This window comes from Plasmopara halstedii (assembly GCF_900000015.1).
Source record: "Plasmopara halstedii genome assembly, contig: Scaffold_292, whole genome shotgun sequence".
NCBI classification, from domain to species: Eukaryota; Oomycota; class Peronosporomycetes; order Peronosporales; family Peronosporaceae; genus Plasmopara; species Plasmopara halstedii.
The window spans coordinates 740,890-763,859 of NW_020187213.1; the positions used below are offsets into that span (position 1 = coordinate 740,890).

Below are 22,970 nucleotides of genomic sequence, written 5' to 3' on the forward strand. Positions count from 1 at the left end.
TACCCAAGGCTAATTAACTCTTCCGTTTGAATCCAAAACTGAATGTATTTAATTTTTACCGCGGCAAAGCCGCCTAATTTTAAAAGCATAGATTTACCTAAATATGTATAGTAACATCTTAATACATGTATAATTACTGGCTATCCAGCCCTGTACCGTATTCGTTTGGGTGTGGTCATACCATGCCCATCTGGTGTGACACATACTCCTGTTACCAACCCCGTTACACACCCCGTGCAGAAGAAGATGGGCTGTACCCGCGGGCGCCACGGGACCATCTATGCTGGGTGTTTTTTGTGTCATAGACCAGCTCTCATTGAGCGGAAAATGTTCAAAGATGCTCTCAAGGACGAAACAGTGTCGCAGATACGCGAGCCTCGTATGAGGCGACAATTAAATGTGAATTGTGGGTTTTCACAATTTTGATTGGGGAGAGTGTAACGGGGTTACGTACGAAAGGGTTACACGAAATGGTACAACCGTACAAAGGTGTGGATTACACAAGTTGTTGTAATCACACAATGGTGTGGTACACCGTAACGAGAAACCACTACATTGCAAGACTCCCAGTAGTGATGCATATGAATTGGGTTTTATTATATTAATTAGGAAAATCTAAGGTTATATATAGATTCTGCTGCAAATAAAACAATTAAATACTGTTTTCATTTTGAACGTCTTTGCCTTGGTTCAGTTTTTTTAGTACGCTTGGAGATAGCAGATTGCGATCCGCTACGCTCGTACTAATTTTTGTACAATACGTAAGGTCGGTGATCCAGCTGTGACAATGTTTATTTTATAGAATACAAGCAGAAAAAATCAAATACTCGAATTTTTTTAAATCTGACAAATTTCCGCTAAAATAAGGACGACACTATTTTCATCTAAAAAATTCTTTTTAAGTGAAGAGCCAGGTTGATGCGATAGGCTCGTAATACAAAGCTCATTCTGACTTTGTGGCTGCTTATATATGTGTCTTGGTCAGTAACAATTGCACTTAAGAAGCTTAAGTAATCTACTTTATCTACTACAACTAATTCAAATCTTTGTTTAAAGTTAGACCGTACTTACTCCATAAGGGTTACGATCCCGAAATAGATTTTGTACCCTTACTCAATTAGGGGTACACCGCTAAAGCACTGGATGGAATTATGATGCGGTGGTTTATCCTCAGAGAAGAGGGGCGGCACTTTAAAGGGCTGAGCGACACTTTTCCGCACGAGAGACGGGAAGAGACAAGGGTGCGACGACCTTCACTCTTACTTTTTCCCTTCCATTCCCCCTCGGGCCTGCCATGACAACGCCCGAGTCTGCGCTCTATTGCGTGTGCCGACAGAGTGATGGCGCTGGCATCATGATTGAATGCAGTCGCGGCTCTGGCGGTTGCAACGGTTGGGTCCATCCAAACTGTTGTGGTCTAATTCTAACACAAGTGGAGCTAGAGGCACTCGATGCCTATATTTGTCCACTCTGTGAGAAGCCTGACGACGACTTTAGCACAATGAAAGCGTGTAACACAAGTCTTGCTAACCACCAAGCCATGCGTGAGCGCAAACGTAAGCTTCAACCCTCAAAGCCGGTGAAAATGCCATGGATCTGTGCATCTTGTGAGCATCCAAACCGAGACCGACGGACACGTGAATGTGAGGCGTGCCACGTCCGTCGCATCATACGTCGAAAACCAAAAGTAGGGAAAGATGGCAACAAGTCGCGGCAGCATCAGGATGAATGTCGACAGAGTAAACGCTCAGTGAATCAAAAGCGAAAGTCGTACCATGTCCCGAATTCAGACGATGACATGACAAGTTCGGATACTGATAAGAAGAAACGACGAAAGAAACAGAGTAATGACGACTCGGAGGCATCAGATGAAGCCGAGCTAGAAGTCGATACAACAAAGCTTAAATATGAGGCTACGACTGATGAAGAAGGAAATGGGACGCAGATGGTCATTGACAAGATCATGGGCGTTCGAACTCGAGAATGCGTTGAGCCAGTATCTGTACCACGAAAAGAATCGGCTAGTGCCACTTTATTTGCCAATCGACCAGCTAAGTCAATGATCAACGAGTATTTGATTAAGTGGAAGGGATTTGCTTACATGCACGCATCGTGGGAGACCAAGCAAGTGCTATTGGATCTTGATCCATTGACTAACAAGCAAAAACTTAAACGGTTTCATGAAAAAGAACACCAAAGACTACAGTTTCCACATCGTCAAAACGATTTGGACCAAGAATCTCTTGCGGTTGATGAACTTGAGTACTTTAATCCGGAATATCTCGAGATTCATCGGATTATTGCTCACCGTCAAGATGTACCACTGCCTCCAGATCCGAATTTTCCAGATGCTCCCGAAGATGATGGTGTGCGATACTATATCAAGTGGCGCGTTTTGTCATACACGGAAGCCACATGGGAGCGTGCGTGTGATATAAAAGATGACGTGGCACTTGGGAAGTACAAGGCATCCATTATTGTGCCAGACGAAGATGTCTGGAAGCCGCGACCGCGACCAAGTATTCGTGACTACCGCAAATTGGACGAATCGCCACGATTTGGAGAAGATCAGTCGCTTTCGCTGCGTGCGTATCAACTCGAAGGATTGAATTGGCTGCTTTGGAACTGGTACAATGAACGACCGAGTATCTTAGCTGATGAAATGGGATTGGGAAAGACAATTCAAACATTGTCATTCTTGAATTTACTACGAGATGATCCGAAGATCAAAATTCGTGGCCCTTTTTTGATTGTCGCGCCTTTGTCGTTAATTGTGCAGTGGCAAAATGAATGCGAAACGTGGACAACGATGAATTGTGTTGTATATCACGGCAACAGCGCATCACGTGAAATCATTCGGGACTTTGAATTTAATTATTTGGATGCAAATCTCCGTCCGGACAAGAAAAAAATGTATCGTTTCAATATCCTTGTGACAACGTATGAAGTGGCAATCAAGGATATTGCTGTGCTCTCGAAGATTCATTGGCGTTGTCTTGTAGTAGATGAAGCGCATCGATTGAAAAATCAATCGTCTCGGCTCGTTGAGCAGATGCGGCTGTTACGGCGTGATCACTGTGTACTTCTCACGGGAACTCCTCTTCAAAATAAGACGGAAGAATTGTGGGCACTATTAAATTTCCTAGATGCGCGATCGTTCCCCAGTGTCTCAGATTTTCTTCAAAAATTTGGCGATTTACACGAGGCTCAGCAAGTGGCTGATCTACACAAGATGCTGAAGCCATATCTATTACGTCGTGTGAAAGAAGACGTAGAGAAATCGTTACCACCGAAGGAAGAGACAATTGTCGAAGTGGAACTTACGCCTGTTCAGAAGCAATGGTACCGTGCGATTTATGAAAAGAATACAGCCTTTTTGACCCGTGGTGGAAACCCACGCAACGTACCGAATCTTATGAATGTTATGATGGAACTACGTAAGTGTTGCAACCATCCGTACTTAAATAATGGAGTGGAGGAGATTCTGAACGATGGATTGACGACGGATGCTCAACGTCACGACATGATGGTCAAGTGTTGCGGAAAGATGGTGCTGATTGACAAGCTTTTGCCTCGTTTGTACACTGGAGGACACAAGGTTTTGATTTTTAGTCAAATGGTTCGCGTGCTGGACATTATCGAAGACTATCTCCGCTATTGTGGTCACCTCTACGAGCGTTTGGATGGCAATATTCGTGGAAACGATCGTCAAGCTGCTGTAGACCGCTTTGTCAAGCCCGAATACAAGCGTTTTGTGATGTTGTTGTCGACTAAAGCAGGGGGCTTGGGTCTAAATTTAACAGCTGCAGACACTGTGATCATATTTGACAGTGACTGGAACCCTCAGAATGATCTACAAGCGCAAGCTCGTGCGCATCGTATTGGCCAGACGCATTCTGTCAAGATTTACCGTCTGATCACTCGCAAGACTTATGAGATGCACATGTTCCATAAGGCTTCACTGAAGCTTGGACTGGACAAGGCTGTTCTTACGCATATGCGTCGTGAGAATGAGGAAGAAGGTGGCAAGAAACGCAACAAAAGCTCGAAGGCACAAGAATCGAAAGAGATTGATGAGCTTTTGAAGCGTGGCGCCTATGATGTATTTCGTGATGACGACACTGCGGGTGAACAGTTTTGTGAGCTGGACATCGATCAGATCTTGCAACGCTCATCACAGATTGTACAGTACACAGAGCAGGCCCAATCAAGCTTCTCGAAGGCCAGTTTTGTGTCAGCTACAACTTCGAATGATGTTGATCTCGATGATCCGGACTTTTGGAATAAGGCCGTGGGCTTGACGGAACCTGAGCCCGTTGAAACCGAGGATTTGTTACCGCAGCAGCGAAAGCGAACTCGTGTGGCTCGTTTTGGCGATGGTGGGAATTTGTCGGACGACAGCATCTCGGATGATGAATACGAACAAGAGAAGCGGGAGAAAGAAAAAGAAGATCGAGAGCGAGTGGAGGAAAAAGTTGCTCCTCGCGAGTGGACGCAAAATGGTCGCGATCGACTACAGCGTGCGTTAATGCATTACGGATTTGGTCGGTGGGAGGTTATCCGAAGTCAAAGTGGAGGTAGTCGCTCCGTAAAGGAGGTGGAGCGCTTCGCTCGTGGCTTTATTTATGTGTCGGCTTTGGCATGTGACCAGCGGAAAGATGATTCCACTTTTGTCACGGCGTCCATTCACGCTGCGTCACTGGCTCAGAAAGAGAATTTGATTGACGAAGAAGAATTGTCAAGTGTACTGAAAGAAGAAGATTTTGTTCTCAAATCGAAACAAGGTGGCGGTCGTCGAGTAATTGTCCGACTCGATATGCTTCAACGCCTTCAACACCTGATATCGATAGCTTGCGATATCTGTGATGATTTGTACAAGAACGACAAAGAATTTACCAAACCACGACCTAGTCCTTCTGCTTGTATCGATGACCGTGCTGTTTACTACGGAGTGGAAAAGCTTATTCCTCATATTGAGTTGGTTGATGTGGGAGACAGACCAGCATGGACGCAGATAACACCGTGGTGGAACGAAGACGCTGATCGAAATCTTCTCATGGGGGTCTTTCTTCATGGATACGGTCGATGTGCCCAGATCTTAGCAGACCCTCGACTGTACTTTGCACGATTAGAGAAAGCAGCTCAAGCAGCAGCAAGCAATGGCGGCGATTTGAACTTAACAAATGTAGAGAAAACATTTTCTGCCGACGAAGACGGCAATGTGGACATGAGTGACTCTGAAAGTGCTTCTAGCTGTCTGACTGACAATAATGGTTCTGTTCAAATTAAGACGGAATCCGGCACAACAGCTGCAAATGATGTGACGACAGCAGCGAATTCATTCCGACAGCCTGAAGTGCAGCACATGAATCGCTTACTGGGTTGGCTATTATCTGCAGAGGAACAGAAGCGACGACATGAAAAGGAAAAGTTCAGAAAAGAGCATGTCGCTCTAGAGCAACGACGTCATATTGCTCAGGAAATGCATACACGTACGTTGATATTGCGTCGCTTGGAACTCAAAGCTATGCAACTTGCTCAAGTGGATATTCTTCGACACATGGCTGTATTAAACAATGCTCGTCAACTTCCTGATGCCAGTGCGGCCCCAATTCTAACTCATCGCAGAAAAGCAACTGACTGGACGAAAGAAGAACGTCGATCCTTTGCATATATGATGGCACTTCACGGCGCGCCACGAATCTTGGCCAAGCGAGCGGTTATTGCGATGGATGGACGTGCTACACCATCAATGTCACCTTTTGTGACTGAGCATGCTCGAGACTTTATGTGGGAGACGGATAGTATTTCCTGGCGCAATATTGTCGAATGGGGCAATTTAAACAAGACTGCGGTAATGGCTCGCAACTTTTACGAGACGAAATTTGCTCCGAAGTGTCGGGAAGTTGCTCGAATGCGTGCGGATCCTTTAGGTTCAGATCAACGTGCAATGGCATTAGGTGATCTCATTGGTATTGAGTTTGTAGACGCATTTGAAGGTGTTTTAGCTCATGGACTTAAAGCACGTAATACTGCGTGGGTGACGATGCGACGGACTCAATTATTAGAAGATGTTCTCGACATTTTGTCCAGCAAACGTGATGCACTTGAAGCGTATATGAAATCTGGACATCCAAGTCTAGTAGCGGATATGCCTGTATGGTGGTGTCCTTGGATTCACGACTTGGGTGTATTCTATGGCATAGCGCGTTACGGAGTATACGGTTGGGAACGAATTCTTCGAGATCGTCAGTTGCCGTTCCACCATCAAGCCCGAGAGCACCACATTCGTACTGTATTCTTAGAGGGTACGTCGACTTTTCATCCGCTGTATCGTCATCATTTTCAAACAACAAAAGACACGAACAGTTGGTTTCTTGGTGTCATGACTGAATTTCCGTCGCTATCGATCCTCGAGCACAAAGTGGAAATGATATGTGCTGCTATATTGGAGAAATTTGGTTGCTCGAGTGAACGGTATATCGAACCAAATGATCGACGGGAGTTTAGCTTATCACCACGTGGAAATTGTTTCGAAAAAATGATACTTTCTCGTTTAATGCGAGAAGAAGAATTGATGCGTCATTTGGACTTGATTCCAGGTAGTGATTTTCTAGAGGAAGAACATGGTGATTTGAAAGCAAGAAATGCGTCGATAGTCGAGTCACAAGGTCGTCGTGACGGGAATTTGCAAGAAGCGGAAGGTTTGAAAGCGATTGGATTGAATGGTGCGACGGGACTCGTGGACGACGTGCAGCAACAAGGAGGAATTACTCTTGACGTGTTAAATGGGTAAGGAATCAAAATGGGTATCTTGCTATTGACAGAATAATTGGCAAAAAGGTAGTTTTTGTCTTTTTATTAATTGGTTTTTGAGTGCACAAAAGCTCCTTGTTTTGGCCTATTGATGATATTGATTTCCGAGTTTTTTCGTGAACGTCGGCGTTGAGCCTTGGCAAGCCGTAGAGCTCGACGCACCTTTTTTCGGATATAGTACCAAGCCACAAGGACAAGCACACCAAGTACTGATACAATGGCCACAGCACTGACAGTATAACGACGCCATATGGATGGCACATAAATTTGCAAGTGACAACTCTGAAAGTTGCCATTTTCGTCTTCAACACCTTGAAATCCATCGACACAATCTCGTGTGCCATACACATAACCTGGTGGAATCGATCGATGAAATTGATCTTGCCATGGTTTATCACAAAGTTCACCTGTAGACTCACAAATTGTCTTGTCGTACCGTTTGCGACATAAACACGTGCATTTCATTGGAAGAGTGCAATTACCTTGGCCAACTAAAGCTCCATTGAAAAGTTCTTGTCCCCATCGTCCACCTTTTGTACCACAAGGATCTGTACGAAAAGTGTCTAGTTTGCTTTCGTCGACTGTAAAAAGTGTTGAGCGAATTGCCATGACGGTGGTTATGGGTAACTCACAAATTGGAGTAGAACAATCATAACCTGTCCATCCTTTGGCACATAAACATACATCAGGTGATATACATAGACCTCCATTTTTGCAACGATAACATCCATCACCACTTTTAGCAATATTTTTTGCTTTGATGGTTACACCGGTATCTTCTTGACTCAAATTGAGCGCTTTGGCCACAAGAGATGCATTGCAAAGTGGGTCAAAAATACCTTGAATACAAATGGGTACAGCACAATCCAATCCAAAATACCCAGTCTCTCCTCTTGGACACGTTGGATACTTTTTGTATAGCACTGATGGAATTGTGACACATCGACATTGATCTTTACTAACACAAACTCCACCATTGCGACATCCATATGAGACATCGACGAAATTCTCGGCCGTTTGAAAGCGACACAATGGCGTGTTACAATCAATACCAGTCCAACCATCTCCACATGCACATGTATCAGGAGCTACACAAGCCCCTGAGTTATAACATTCATAAATGCCTTCACCAGGTAACGTAGTGCCATACTTCCACGTCACATCATTTATTTTGGTCACATTGACGTAATTAGTACGTATAATACGAGTTGTATTATTCGTATTTTCAAAGTTACCTTGATACCAAATGGCATTGCCACAAAGAAATGTATCAGACACTCGTGCAACATTCAAATCATCACGAAAATTGAGTAAATTTTCAATTTGTTGAAAAGTTGTTAGCGCCGAGTTGCGTTGAGGATTTAATTCGGGACTGCCGATAGAACAGCCACTTTGAAACGAGTGACCATCATTAGCTACAAGTTCGACATCATATTGAGGACAACGATAGGTATCGCATGTACGAGCTGTAGTGGTACTATCATAATTCCCACGAAGTGCACGAAAGTTACTCGAAGAGCGAGTTGCAACATTTAAGACAAAACTTTTAGCTTGGACACAAATAGGGGTATTACAATCGTACCCAGTATACCCTGTTACTTGTGCTTTTCCATTCGGAAGTTGAAAAATCGGTTTTTTACCATATTCACGACCATCTTGCCAAGCAGAATCCCAAGTAACACACTGACATTGATCAGGTGCAATACACGTTCCATTATTTCGACATTCTTGAGCACATAAAGCAATTGTACAATTAGATCCTGACCATCCTAATGCACAAGTACAAATATTGGGTAATGTACAATTTCCACCATTTTCACATCTTTGAGTACATATTGGTATGCTACAATCAATACCTGACCATCCAATAGCACATTCACAAATGTTTGGTCCTACACATGTCCCATTATTAAAACATCCATGTACAACATGATCAATACAATCTCCATAGACTGAAGTATTCCAATAGCCTTGACGAACAACTTTCTCAACTGTATATACAACTTGTGGACGATATGATGCATCTGTGTCAAGTACAAACTCATTAGATGTCCCAGATAATAAATCAATAATTTGAGCTTTTGTTGAACAAATGCGTTTGAATTCAACAAGACAAACACCTTTTTGCCATTCTCGATTAGAAATTACACTCCAACTACCTCGTCGTTTCCATCCTTCTCGTGTATTGTCTAATATTGGTTTTGATAGAATATATAAAGGTGGCCACATCATATCAATCCATTCGGTATGATATTTACCATCAAGTGATAACTGACGATCCATATAACGTGAATAATAATTTGGATGATCGAAATAATAAGCTGGAGATCCATCCAATGTTGCTGGTTTTTCCCATTTTGTAATACTACGAATTGAACATGCATAACCTCCTTGTGATGGTTTATATCGTACACCTCCTTGAGTGACAATTGTAATATTGACAGAAGTAAATGCAATATTTTCAATGGTTACATTATATTTGGGATTCGATTCCGGTTGTCGTTCATGAATAGCTGTTGGAGGTTCTGCAGCTAAGAATGACTTTTGATCATGTGAATAGAAACCTTGAGAACATACTGGAGTACGGCAATCAAAACCTGCCCAACCTAAAGCACAAACACATACATCTGGTGATATACAACTTCCATTATGAGCACAGATATATCTTCCTTGAGCAATTTGTCGACGTTCGACGAGAGCAATTTGTCGATCACTTAATTGTCGATATGGAGGAAGAAATCCAAGATCAAATTCAGAAATCCCTCGCCATGATGCATTTGTATTCCATCCATAAGGTTGAATTGGTGCAAATCGATAGATTGAACTAGTTTCATTGAGTTCAGATAGATATTGAAAGTGTGTAAGTGCTGTAACGTCAAGTTCAAGAAGCAAACAATGTTTGTATCTTTTTATTGAGTTCATTCTATCAACGAGAGGACTAGATGAAGTGTATAATCGATGAAGACAATCGAATTCATTCGTTTCAAAACACCAACGAGGAAAATCACAAGGTACATAACTTTCATGATATTTATTCAAATCAGATTGAAAATCTCCTTGGGCACAGATAGGAAAGCTACAATCAAATCCACTCCATCCGGCAGCACATAAGCAAGTATCAGGAGCTACACAACTTCCACCATTGTTACATTGTTGGGTACACACGGGTACTCGACAATCATTTCCTGTCCATGCATTTGAACAAGTACAAGTATCCGGACTGGTACAATTTCCATGATTCCCACAAGTCTGAATACATACTGGCGTGGTACAATTTACATCAAACCATCCAACAGCACAGGTACAAGTATCAGGAGCAGTACAAATTCCATTAGGGGTACAAGTTTGGACACAAGTAGGTGTGGTACAACTTGGCAAGTCTTTATATCCAGGTATACAGTCACAAGTATCTGGACCCACACACACTTGTCGAGCTTCACAATTTGTACGACAAATTGGTATCGTACAATCATCTCCTGTCCATCCAATAGTACAAGTACATTCATCAGGAGCAGAACAAACGCCACCATTCTCACAAACTTTCGCACACGTTGCACTAAGTGTACGAATTCGATTGTTTCCAGTGTCTGCAATGTATAGAAAGTTTGTTCTTGATAGTGATCGAGTCTTTCCAAGATCAAGTCCTGCAATATCTCGAAAATGTGCTGCTAATGGAGGTTGTGTATCTAAATATCCACAACTTTCTTCTTGTGATCCTAATGGTGCATATGGAGCTCCAGCAATTGATTGTACTTGGACTTTCGATTGTAAATATGGTTGAATACGAAAGACTCGAGCTCGTTCATTTTCATCTATTGGGAAATCAAGTGAAGTCACACCATTTGCAATTGATCCAGATAAAGAACTTGTGAATTGACTTCCACGTTCTAATGTAAGTGTTACGAGACCTCCTTCTGTTGCTATGATAGCACCACTATGAATTGCAGCAAAACATATCGATGAAGCATCACTATAGACACCAGATCCATATACTTTGTACACATTGTTAACAATATCACAAGTAGCTGGACAATATATTTTGATTGTTGTACCAAAACTTTCGTCTTCGATTCGATTTGTTTCGTTTAATGGGAAGGCAAGATTTCCTTGTACGAGTTTCTCATCATGTAATGTACCTATACAATCTTTTAAAGTGCGGCCAGAAATGGCTGTACCTCGAATCGAATCTCCTTCCTTTCGTTCGAGATAATTATGAAAAATATTGTTATCTGTTGGTGAGATTCGAAGAAAAAAGTTATCAACAGGTTGTTCATATGATGCACAACCACTAGGATATAACACTTGAGTCAATCGAGTTGAACATGAAACATTTCGTGCTACAAGTGAAGCAGGAGATATTTGACGTATCGAACAATCCATAAAACTCGCAACATATACACGTCCATCATCTGCATATGCGACACCAGTTGGTGCATTAAAAGTTGCTTCATTCCCTTCACCATCAAGATGTCCAGGTACATTTGAACCAGCTAGAGTTACAACACGATGACTTGATGTAATTCCTTCAATATCAGAAACTACATTGCTATCATATGTTACACGACGAAGACGATAATTCTCACTGACTAGTAATGTATGCTGAGGACCGATAGCAATTCCACGTGGACTTTGAAATCGAGCAAATGTTAAGTTGCCATCTCGAAAACCACGTTCACCACGTAGACATGGAGATAAACAGCCTTGAATTTCCGCATCTTTTGATGGAAGTATTCCACCAGCTAATGTATGTGTTGTACCATTTGGATCAAGTTGTCGAATTAAGTGATTTCCTGTATCTGTAACAAACACAAGACCATTTGAATCAACTGTAATACCCATTGGAGAATCAAAACGTGCATCGTATCGATTGCCATCAGCTAAACCAGCTTGAGGACGCGCTTGTTCTTGCGATAATCGTTCAGTCTCGACTCCAGCTCCACATAATCCAGAGAAACAAGTCACATAACCATTTTTTATCTCTCGAATGCGATGATTTCCCGTGTCAGCTACGAAAATACTGATACCAGAACTTGATTCAAACACTGCAAGATCTGATGGATATGAAAATTGTGCTTTCGACTGTGCAGCACCATCTTGAAAACCTTGTACACCATCACCTGCAAGTGTTGATACTGTTTTTGTAATTGTATCAATGACTCGAATGCGATGATTTGCTGTATCTGCTACGTAAACAGTTCCAACAGAATCGACTGCTATGCCTCTTGGATGATTAAATTGTGCTTGATCAACTGGTCCATCTCGAAATCCTGCATTTCCATCACCAGCTAAAGTTTGAACTTCTCCTTGTGATCGTCCAAATGATGTGGAATAGCTCCAGATATCTGATGCTTCGGCATCACTTTTGTTTCTGTTTGGATGGACACCTTTATACATTAAATCTCCAGATTGTGTACCCCAACATCTGATGTCACAATGTGAAAAGTTTGTTGTATATGGTGATAAGCAAGAACCACCTGACAAGAAGACACAAAGATGTGTCGCACTTTGATAATCGTATCGATATTTTCCTTTTACAGCCCATGGAACGTCTGATATAGTTGGAATGTTTTTAGGTAAACTTGACCATGGAACACCTTGAAATTGAAATGCACAAGTATCTTGATTCGTACAATTAAAGTTATTGCAAATATGACACTTGCTTTGCACTCCAAATACGGAACAATGATGTCGAATATCTTGATCATTTGAATTCACACGTCCATTCCATTCAAGTGTCTGTACGTTCGTCTTTTGATATGCAAATGGCCATTGTGGATTCTTTACACTCTTACACCATGACTGTGTTGTCCATGTACGACGTAAAATAGCTGCATAAGTTGAGATTAGATAAAGATATATGAGCCAAATGATCATCCTTGTCAATACGTCCGTTCAAGATCCATTGCAAAGTTATGTAGTGTACACTAAACTTTAAAGTTATGTAGTGTACACTAATATTCGTTCCAGAATGACTGGTTAGAGATTAGAAATATTTCAAAATGAGTGCAAGTAAAGACGACGTGAAACGCCGACAAGTGATTGTGATCCTGGAGCAGGCAGCTTTAGAGACTGTGAAGACTTCAAAAGGTTATCAATTATTAAATTGTGATGATCATAAAGGAATACATCGAAAACTGGAGCGTGAGGCGAGTGAATCACGTCCTGATATTTTACATCAAGAACTTATGGCATTACTTGATTCACCACTTAATAAAACTGGATATCTTAAGGTATGTGTAAGATATGGTTGATTGGAGTTAAGCTTATCTTCTTCTTGTTTTGTATAGATATATATAAGGAGTACGAAAGGAATCTTGATTGAAGTAAGTTCGCAAATGCGTGTACCACGTACATATAAACGTTTTGCTGGTCTTATGGGTACGTGTCATGTCTTTCCTTGTTTAAATGTAATGATTGATGAGTAAAATATCGTCGTTGCAGTTCAATTACTTCATACACTAAAGATTCGATCGTCGGATGGAAATCATACGTTGCTTAGTGTGATTAAAAACCCAGTGACGAAATATCTACCTGCGAATTCCAAAAAGTATGCACTCTCTCGTACTGGAACACTTGTAAATCCATGGGAATGGGTGGAAACGTTGCCTAAAGATGAACCAGTGGTATTTATTATTGGAGCTATGGCTCATGGTCATATTTCAAAGGAGAACACGAATTATGTACGTATGTTGTTTTTGAAAGAATGTGATTCAATTGATACTTAAAAGTAACGTTGTTTGATATTGCAGCTGGACGAGACGATCTCGATTTCGGAGTACCCTATGAGTGGTGCTCAAGCCATTTGTCGTTTACTCAACAGCTTTGAGCGTCACTGGGGTATCTTGTAACTTTTATCTGACGTGATCTTTATTCGATTATGTTCAAGATCATGTACGAGGTAAAAACGGGGAGCCAGGAAGAGCTTTGGCTTCCTGCAACATTTGCTCCTCGGGTGTAAGTGGCTGTCCACCGTTCAATTGTTGTAAACGCTGATCATAGACTGCTTTTCGAATAGCACCTTGAGTTACTTCATCGTAATCTTGAATATTCCGTTGAGAATCTACTTGACTGGTATCAATTTCTGGATCACCTTTTATCGCACTAGCCCACCATGTCGGTTTGATCTTTTCAAGTGAAATATTAAGCATGTGATTGCTTTCTACTGACCAGATACTCTCATCAACGCGTATCTTTTCAACAAATTCTCCATTTAGTAATGATGTTCTTGGATCAGACTTGAGTGTCACTTGAATCTTTGTCGATTCAATGCGACAGTCCAAATCCTTTGCTTTTGTACCTTGCGGTAATTCCATGTGAATCTAATACGATCATCTAATCAGCTAAAACGCTAAGTGTTAAGTACAAACAGTCAGAGAATCTCACCGTCACATCCTCTAATGTCTGTGTCCAGACGTAATTCTTTGATCGACCTCCATTACCCACTGGAACTGCATTATCAAATTTAGTTTCAAATCAATCAAAAGTAGACATAATTTTACGACTCTACCTTGCTTTCCATCTTCTGTTAATTGTGGTTGGATCTCCTCATTCACAGCAATATGACTACACTTTGATGTACTATCATTCTTCTTTGATGATACATTGTCTTGAACACGAGTTCGAGCTTTATCTGGTAGTCTTTTCATCGGATATTTTTGAAATGCCGAAAGCACCTTCTGTTGTGCTTGACCAGGCAAGAATCCCATTCTGTGCGAACTTGGGTCATTTGAAACGACATAAAAATCAGTCTTACGATGTAAGAAACCAAAGAATGTATCCAGAAGTGGTTCCACGCCGCCATGTTGTTGTGCTATCTGCGCCAAGAGCGTATCGAATCGATCGGTCATTTTTCTTAAAATTATAGATATCTTTATATAATTGCTTGTCACAATTGTCATATAAATCTCAGACTAAAACGTAATGTGGTCGGCGTTCCAACATGCCAAGCACGCAACGTGCGGCTTTATCCATCGGCACAAGAAGCTTCTTATTGCTACAACTATTGGTACAGCATGTGCTGGTACTGCTTTTTATGCTTATAAACGTATTCAAAGCGAGGCTGAGCGCTTTAATCAACAGATTCAAATGCAAATGGCGGAGCATCAACGACTGCAATTGGCGTTAAATTCTACGGTAGATGAAAGTCGTGCAATGGTGAAGCGGTTCTTGCCACGACTAAAGTCACGACTATATCAATTATTAGATCTCGAGAGTGTTGTACAGGAGCTCAAGATGTTGGATAAAACACAGAAGAAAAGACGCAATGCGCTTTGGGAGGACGCGAAGCTGTTGGCATTTACGCGTTACATGACGTCACTTATAGCGTTTGGATTATGGCATATGCTTGTATTTGCACAAGTTTCAATTATTGGTAAACGAATGTTTGAAAAGAACTTGAAGATGGAAGTTTCTGAGAGACAGAAACAGAGAGAAGAAGCTGAAGAGCAAGCTCATCATGCTTTTCTGACCTCTGGACTCGAGTATTTCCTAGATGAAGCGCTAGAAAGAATCAAAAATCATGTTGAAACGATTGTGAAGGAAAACAAAGAATTACAAGCGTGGAAAGTCAGTCAAAAGGCTGCAGTTACAACGAATGAGCTGAATGAAGTACTTCAGACGTTGTTTCTGGATATATTGCCATCGACTGTCGCCGTAGCTGCAGCTGAAAAGCACGAAGACTCGGCTGAATTACGCAAATGGCGAGGGTTTTTAGTGTATCCAGAGAAACTACAAGGTCAGGATGAAAATTTAATTAGTCTTTTGAACGACTTGTGGGACCTATTGGAGAGCAATCTCTTCTTGCCTGCATTACAGCACAGCTTAGGCTTCTTATGCGGAAATGCATTTCAAGACCTTGATGATGTTGTTTATGGCCCGAGAAACTCAGAGCCTCAAGACGTTGAAAATCATGATGCGAAGCCAGAGAAACCGGCACCTCCACTTGCAAAGCTTATCCCGTGTCTTCAAGCTGAAATGAATAAACTTTTGCTGTCTTCAGGACCAGATAGTTACGCTGCAAAGTACTCGCAAGAGGTCGGTGAGATTGAGACATTTCGAAGCTTTTACGAAGCAATCTTTTTCGAACAAAGCGCTAAACATCAGTACATGGGATCTACTCTCATTTAATCGGAAATGGTTTGATACCGTTATCAATACAAGTTCCTCACAAGTACAAAATACAATGCACTTACAACTCTTTGGATAACTCCGTTTCAGAACTTTGATTTTTAAAATGGCTTGACAAACGAGATGTGAAAGAATCTCATCATCTAATATCGAATATCTCACTCATTCCCTTTATTGTACCAGTCAACAACTTGGTGAGCACCATTTGCGAGCTCTTGTGTCAACTGTCTCAATTTGTAGTCGACGCTTTCGTAAAAGTAGATGGACGCTTTATCAGCCCAAGACACATCAATCTTTTGTTCAATCGGTGGCTGGACGTACTCAACACAATAATTTCCAGCACGCGAACACTTCTCATGACCATGACGCTCACAAATCTTCCGAAGCGTCATGACACATCGCAACTTAGGCATAGCTTTTAAAAGCTGCATAACCTTCAGCATGAGTTGTGGGCCAAACATGACATTGTTCACGAAAACCACAGTCGCGTCCATCAAACGAGCTTCTTCTGGAGGCACAAAGATATCACCTTGATAAATCTCGACTTGTTTGTTTTGCAAGATGGGAAAGTCTCGATCTTTCAAACGAGTTAACGCCTTGTGTCCTCCTAAAACACGATTCTGCATTAGTTCAATGCCAATCGTTCGTTTACACGGAGTTTGGAGCGCAGCTTGCACAAGAATCTTTCCCGTGCCACAACCAAGATCGAAGAACACATCCTTAACGTCAAGATTTAGTAAAGGGAGGATTGTAGAAGCTACTGACTCAACTGACACTTCACCGTACGTCATCAACCGTCGAAAGTCTTCAAGACTCAGCTCTCGAACTTCCTGAGATCGTTCGCACGCTTTCGTCTCAGTAAGAACCGTTTCTTTCGTTATGCTGTATATGTCTCGATCATCTTTCTCTTGTTCTTGATAAAGCTCGGCAATAAGCTTTGAAACAAATTTTGTCTGGATCTCAAATGAGTAAAAAGGTTCACCAGAGCGACGCGCCTTACGACTTTGTCGTTTTGACGGCATCTTTTTCTTCTCTTGTACACACGACAATTTACACTCATACGTTTTTATGTCGCTACATTTCGTTGTCAGTGCACGTTTCCTTCCTTTATTCACCTTTTCTTCCTTTAAGCATGTAGATGCAGTCATCGCCATCGTAGGGCAAACACCACGACACGTGTCCAAATTTTGAGTTCGCTGTCTGCGAGATTTACGACTGGATATTAATCTTTGCGGCATGTTGATGGCATTGACTGTACGTTGTGTGCGTTTACTGTATCGTTCATCAGATATAAGCGTTGGTGTTTCCTTCCTTTCAATCACACACTCCATCTTGTTATAATGTAGCTGCTGTAGTATGTCCGTAGTCTCTTCATTTAAAGAGCTTAACGTCACAGGAGATGTATGATTTGACTCCTTTTGTTCCTTCGATTCGATCTCAATAAACTCACTCGTCTCAGTTGTTGGTACGTCGTCATTACAAGTCATTTCTTTTTTATATCCATCTTCAGACTCCTGTGATGTTTCTTCATCCATTGATGGAACTTCAGTCACATTGTAGTCTGATAGATTGTCACAAGTGGATGGTTGATGATATATATGCGGATGTAGTAGCATGAGATGCTCAGTAAAATGAGGCCCTCGACATTCATTTGGCTGTTGTCTTTGAGCCATCTAAGCTTTAGTTTCAAAATAATGAAATTTCTACCAATTCCCTGTCATAATTGATATTACTTTGCATAACCTTTTTTGCATTTAAGCTTACTAGGAAAGTAACCAAACGTCTTCAACTGAGATTGAATCTACAGCGCGCTAGTTGTTACGTACACGTGGCTGCCATTGGTACGTACCATCGTGGTAGTGAAAGCCAACTCTGTTAATCAACTCGTCGCTTTCTGTAGGACCACGCGAGCCAAACGCATACGGCAATGGCTTCACTCTTTGATCCTCAATCTCCTTCAACAGCGGTGTGAATATCTTCCAAGCGGCGCGTAGCTCGTCATCACGTACAAAAGCAGCTTGTTTGCCACGTAGCACATCCAGCATTAAACGAGTATAGGCGTCGGGTAATTCAGTGCCTTCGTAACGCTCAGAGTAGGACAGATCTAGTTCACTCGAGATGGCTTGGGTTTGCAAACCGGGACTTTTGACATTAATCTTGAGATACACGGCTTCTTCTGGCTGTAGACGAAGTACCAGCTCCTGGACTGGGATCTGAATACCTGGAAACATGTGCTCGACTCCAGGAGGCCGGCAAAACTGCACACGGATCTCAACCTTGCGCTCGTTCAGAGCTTTGCCAGCTTTCATGATGAATGGTACGCCAGCCCATCGCTGGTTGTTTACGTACATGATGGCAGTGGCAAACGTAGGAGTTACTGAGTCCTTAGGAACGGTAGGGTCTTCAAGGTAACCCGGTTCATTGCGTTCCTTGTCACCTTGATATTGACCCAAAACCGTGTTTTCGAGCTTAATGGGTTCAATACAATTAAGCACTTTAACTTTCTCGTCGCGAATATAATTCGAATAATTTTCGCCAGCAGCAAGCACGGGTGGCTCAATAGCTATAAGCGTAAGCACTTGCAAGAGATGATTCTGCATCACATCGCGAATAATTCCAAAAGAATCAAAATAGCCGCCACGACCTTGTGTCCCAATGACCTCTTTAAACGTGATGCTCACGCTTGAAATATAATTGCGATTCCAAACAGGCTCAAATATCGCATTTCCAAAGCGTAGTACGAGTAAATTCTGCACCATTTCCTTGCCAAGATAATGGTCGATACGATAGATTTCATCTTCATTGTAAAGTGCACCCATATCCTTGGAAAGCTCATCAAATGAATCAAGGTCGCGGCCAAAAGGCTTTTCAATAATAAGTCGATTCCAACCACGTGTAGTTAGTCCCGCCTTTTTGATACTTGTGCCAATCGGTACAAAAACTGTGGGGGGAATGGCAAAGTAAAAGAGACGGTTGGCCATGGCTGAGCCATGAGCTTCTTCCATCGCTTCCATCTCCTTACTGACCGTACCTACATCGTCAGCCGAGTCATAATTACCGCTACGATAGATGCATTTATTAAGGAAAGCATCTTTACGAGCTTCAGTCTCGGGTGTCTTTGGCTTAATATACGGTGCAATCTGCGCACGAAAGTCCTCATCACTCTTGCTACTACGAGCGTAACCGACAATAACCACATGTTCAGGTAAGTATCCCATGATGTAAAGCGCAAAGAGCGACGGATAGGTTTTCTTTTTCGCCAAGTCGCCCGATGCACCGATGACAAAGACAGTGAGTGCTGAATCCCGAAACTCGCAGGAATTGAACTCATCTACGTTAGGAAGAGAGTTCTCACTGTTACTTTTAGAGAGACTCATTCCTGTCGTTATCTTTGTGAAGAATTTTCAAGTGTGTTCTTTGAGCCAAATTTGCTTTTAAGGTATGAAATGATTGTGAGATTCGTTATGCCATAAACATAGGACTGTCTATATCTTTATCACGCATATAGGGTTACTATTTGATACTTCAAGCTGTCTTATTTTCATCAATCCCTGCTAAAATGCATTAGCTACATTTTATCTGTATTTACAGTAAGATCGAAAGTCATATATTTTTCTTTACTTTCATTTTCGCATCAATGTCATCCCAAGCTTTTCCTCGAACGCTAAAAAGACGAGCCGCACGCTCCGTCAAATTGCCACTATATACACAAACGAAAAGTAAGATTAGCAATTTCAAAGTAGAATGCGTTATTTCACAATTTACCCGCATTTCAATCCACGTCGACTCAGCTCGACTTTCAATCTTTCTAAGCCCAGTGCCTCAAAAGACTCGATTGTCTCAAATTCCATTAGATCGATAGGAGGATGAGTGAAGTTTACCTCTTTCTCAGATATTTTAGTTTCGTTTTTCCCCATAAAGCTCTCTTCGTGTTGATTCTCCGTAGAAACTGTGGCTGAGTGATCCGTTTCGCCGATACCAGCGCAATTACCAGGATCCTTAACAAAACTCGTATCAACTGCTTCATCTGCAAGCCGAACTGGTTCCAGCGCGTCGATGACGGGTTTAAAGTGTGACGCCTGATGTAAGAATGGTTGAGAACCAATATTCACGAGCAAAATCTCTGTCTGCTCGACACTTATTGCCGGATAGAATCCTTGATCACTTGCTAATGGTTTAACATTGCGATAAGCTACACCAAGATCTAAACCATTTCGAGAAAACGAGACTGTGCCTTCATCAAGGTCCAGCAAGCAGCCAATAACATCATTTCTACTCCATACTTCATCTGTAGCGTATGGTTCGTTCTTTCCACCGTTCCATTTCACTTGACGAGCTCCATCATACGCCCAAGACCGATCGTGGTCCCCCACACCATCACCCGTTGCTGAGCTTGCCACAAATGTCGAATCTGCCCAACCTATTTGTACGATACCAGCTGTTACGAGACGTACTTCATAATACCATTTTCCCTTCGTCAAAGCGCAACAATGACGTGATGAAGCTGTAACAAAGTTGCCACGACCACGTAATTCACACAATCCGTGCTTAAATGTTGTCGCCACACTTGCGATCGCGATCTCCTCTTCAACTGATTGCAACCACTTTTCAACAACTGGTAAGGGATTTACCGAGCGTACACGAGCGTACGTCGTTGCATCAGGCGGCAATATACGTGCATCTAGTTGCAGCTGCTCAATTGTCACATCAGCCTTCTTCTTACGCCGTAATCCATTCCGTATTGCATCAAGCACATCATCTGGCAATTCCTGTTCAAAATCAACATACTCTTGTAATTGTTGTTGCTTAACTCTCTGAGCTTCATCTCTCTTCACGCGCTTCAATTCGGTTAATGCTTTACCCCGAAGCTCCTCCTCACCATGAGCAAATGTGCAATCCCGACCACGTGGACACCCCCACCATCGTGGTGCTCCTATTGGAGGACTTCGTCCACCTTCTCTAGCTTTTAACCAGCTCTTACACAAAATCGTATTACGTCGTGTTTTCATGTATGATTTCTTGATACCTTCTGCCCATGACGGCGTCGCCAGGTACCATCCGGGAATACCGCTTGGTGTTTCTTCTTCTATTATTTCTCGATCTTCATCGGCAGCTTTTCGCTTATTACGAGATTCTGCGTCTTGATGCCATTTGTGCATCGCTACTTCTTGGTTCACATGGCGCAAACGGCGACCATGCAGATCTCGACAAGCACCAAAATCAGTTGTAGCTCTAGAGCCTGAAGCTTTTCCCATAATACGAAGCATAGCGCCAAATCCGCCTTTGCCACCACGAAGACCACCGCGTAGTCGAGCACGAATGATAGTTGGAAACGATGGAATTTGGCTCGATAAATTCAATTTGCGGCCATTCACGTAAAGATCGAGAAGAGAAGATGGAACACATTCTTGCTGCTGGATGATGGATGTGATTCTCGATACTGTTGCTGCGCTTGAGGTAAGACGAACGCACAGCGTGCGATTAAAGTGCACGAGATATTGCAGCTCCATTGTAAATCAATGCTTAAATACACATACGCTCTCCATTCACAATAGTGACATTTATCCTAATTATACATGTATATATGTATACAAACTGCTCTGGCGTGTTTAGCAGTAACCAGTTGTAACTTTTTTGGACGTGATCGAGCTGATAGAAATTCTGGAGTTGGCAACTTGAGTGCCATTTGTAGTTTGCAAAGCTTGTAGCATGGTGAGCCTTCAGACGGAAGAAAGATAATAAAGCGAAATTTCTAAACGAGAATTTCATTATACTGCTTTGTGAGCATTACTTAAAGATTTTTCACAAAGGCAGGTATAATCTGCTACGACAACTCATCATTCAGCAATTCCTGAATTCTATCATAGCACAAATGATGATTAGAATCACATTTTATAGATCTGGACTGAAGTAACGAACTTGATTCAATCATACTATCTGACTGAATCTACTACGAGTAGTAAACTATAAACAATGACATTGATGACTTGAGCAATGTAGATGAGCAGTCTCGTGAAAGATATACGCACAAAACAAACATGACATTCCTTTTATAACTCATATGTGAACGATTTCTTGGCAATCATCTCAGCTGTTTTTTTATCAGCGTCAGGATCCAGCACTGCAACATATTGGCTTTTTATTGATAACGGAGTTTGATCCAGTGCCAAATCCTGGCTTCGCTTCTTCGACATTCCAGCACCAAACAAAGGTGTAAGAGGTTCCTGTTCTTGTTGTGACGATTCTACTGGACTCTGCAAAGAGTATTTATGTATGCTTCGCTGTGATGTCTCCTTTGATGCTGAAGCAATCACATGAACCATGTAGTTATTCTTTGGCCATGATTGGTGCTGCTGAGATGTCTGTAGAGATTCTCGAGACTCGTATTGCTGCTGGATTCTCTGTGTTTGCTGTTCAGCTTTTTGCTCGTCATTATCTTGATGAGGCACTCCATCATGAAAAATGAATGAGTTACCATTCTCATCGTACTCACCTTCAGTCAAGTGTTTCATATCCATGACAAAGCGACAAAGATCAGTCACACAGAAGATAATCGAAACTCCAAGTGATGGACCTGTCTTAATAACCATATCGGGATCCCAGATGAGAAAAACAAAATGGTAGATCCACGTAAAGATTTTGCAGCGCAGCATATTCCGTTCAAAGTGCTCTGGTGATGGAAATATTGACGTCGAGATCTTTGGTCCGTATACAAGGATGAAAGCCAACATCATGGGTACCCAGGCCAAAGTATAGAGTGTCTGTAGCTCCTGCTCATCCTGTCTCTCATCAGGACATTGAAAGAACGACGCAACGAGCGATGCTGACAAATAAAACTCTAAGCCACACACTAGCATAGCCTTAAGTGAGTTCTCATACAGCTCACTTAGCTCTTTTAGCGGCTGATCCACTAACTCGCGGACCGCTGGAGCCACCATATAACCGGCTAGTTGTGCTGACTAGTAACGTACTTATACGAGATTCTGAGCCACATGAAAGAGAACACCATATGGAAATTATTCACAGGA

General features: G+C 42.1%; 8 protein-coding genes across 8 annotated transcripts; 3 read left to right on the top strand and 5 right to left on the bottom strand.

The window, feature by feature from the left end:
• Window positions 1-1,294: 1,294 nt before the first annotated feature.
• On the top strand, window positions 1,295-6,796 carry PHALS_05982 (snf2 family nterminal domain containing protein; the record flags this gene model as incomplete). Its single annotated transcript, XM_024723316.1, has 1 exon — window positions 1,295-6,796. One exon carries the CDS (start codon window positions 1,295-1,297, stop codon window positions 6,794-6,796), a length of 5,502 nt encoding a protein of 1,833 aa, XP_024574305.1.
• Window positions 6,797-6,861: 65 nt separating this feature from the next.
• PHALS_05983 (Fibrillins and related proteins containing Ca2-binding EGF-like domains) lies at window positions 6,862-12,690 on the bottom strand (the record flags this gene model as incomplete). Its single annotated transcript, XM_024723317.1, has 2 exons — window positions 6,862-10,841; window positions 10,953-12,690. 2 exons carry the CDS (start codon window positions 12,688-12,690, stop codon window positions 6,862-6,864), a joined length of 5,718 nt encoding a protein of 1,905 aa, XP_024574306.1.
• A 125-nt stretch (window positions 12,691-12,815) lies between these two features.
• Window positions 12,816-13,664, top strand: PHALS_05984 (ribosome biogenesis protein; the record flags this gene model as incomplete). The annotated part of the gene is made up of 4 exons (XM_024723318.1): window positions 12,816-13,046; window positions 13,104-13,194; window positions 13,258-13,496; window positions 13,566-13,664. The coding sequence occupies 4 exons, from the start codon at window positions 12,816-12,818 to the stop codon at window positions 13,662-13,664; spliced, it is 660 nt and encodes a 219-aa protein (XP_024574307.1).
• Window positions 13,665-13,703: 39 nt separating this feature from the next.
• Window positions 13,704-14,663, bottom strand: PHALS_05985 (Nuclear distribution protein NUDC; the record flags this gene model as incomplete). Its single annotated transcript, XM_024723319.1, has 3 exons — window positions 13,704-14,135; window positions 14,200-14,264; window positions 14,324-14,663. 3 exons carry the CDS (start codon window positions 14,661-14,663, stop codon window positions 13,704-13,706), a joined length of 837 nt encoding a protein of 278 aa, XP_024574308.1.
• Window positions 14,664-14,736: 73 nt separating this feature from the next.
• On the top strand, window positions 14,737-15,942 carry PHALS_05986 (peroxisomal biogenesis factor 3; the record flags this gene model as incomplete). Its single annotated transcript, XM_024723320.1, has 1 exon — window positions 14,737-15,942. One exon carries the CDS (start codon window positions 14,737-14,739, stop codon window positions 15,940-15,942), a length of 1,206 nt encoding a protein of 401 aa, XP_024574309.1.
• Window positions 15,943-16,100: 158 nt separating this feature from the next.
• PHALS_05987 (glucose-6-phosphate dehydrogenase) lies at window positions 16,101-19,319 on the bottom strand (the record flags this gene model as incomplete). Its single annotated transcript, XM_024723321.1, has 3 exons — window positions 16,101-17,615; window positions 17,686-17,705; window positions 17,792-19,319. The coding sequence occupies 3 exons, from the start codon at window positions 19,317-19,319 to the stop codon at window positions 16,101-16,103; spliced, it is 3,063 nt and encodes a 1,020-aa protein (XP_024574310.1).
• Window positions 19,320-19,545: 226 nt separating this feature from the next.
• PHALS_05988 (hypothetical protein L915_15440) lies at window positions 19,546-21,452 on the bottom strand (the record flags this gene model as incomplete). The annotated part of the gene is made up of 2 exons (XM_024723322.1): window positions 19,546-19,642; window positions 19,708-21,452. 2 exons carry the CDS (start codon window positions 21,450-21,452, stop codon window positions 19,546-19,548), a joined length of 1,842 nt encoding a protein of 613 aa, XP_024574311.1.
• Window positions 21,453-21,992: 540 nt separating this feature from the next.
• On the bottom strand, window positions 21,993-22,880 carry PHALS_05989 (uncharacterized protein; the record flags this gene model as incomplete). The annotated part of the gene is made up of 1 exon (XM_024723323.1): window positions 21,993-22,880. One exon carries the CDS (start codon window positions 22,878-22,880, stop codon window positions 21,993-21,995), a length of 888 nt encoding a protein of 295 aa, XP_024574312.1.
• Window positions 22,881-22,970: the final 90 nt, after the last annotated feature.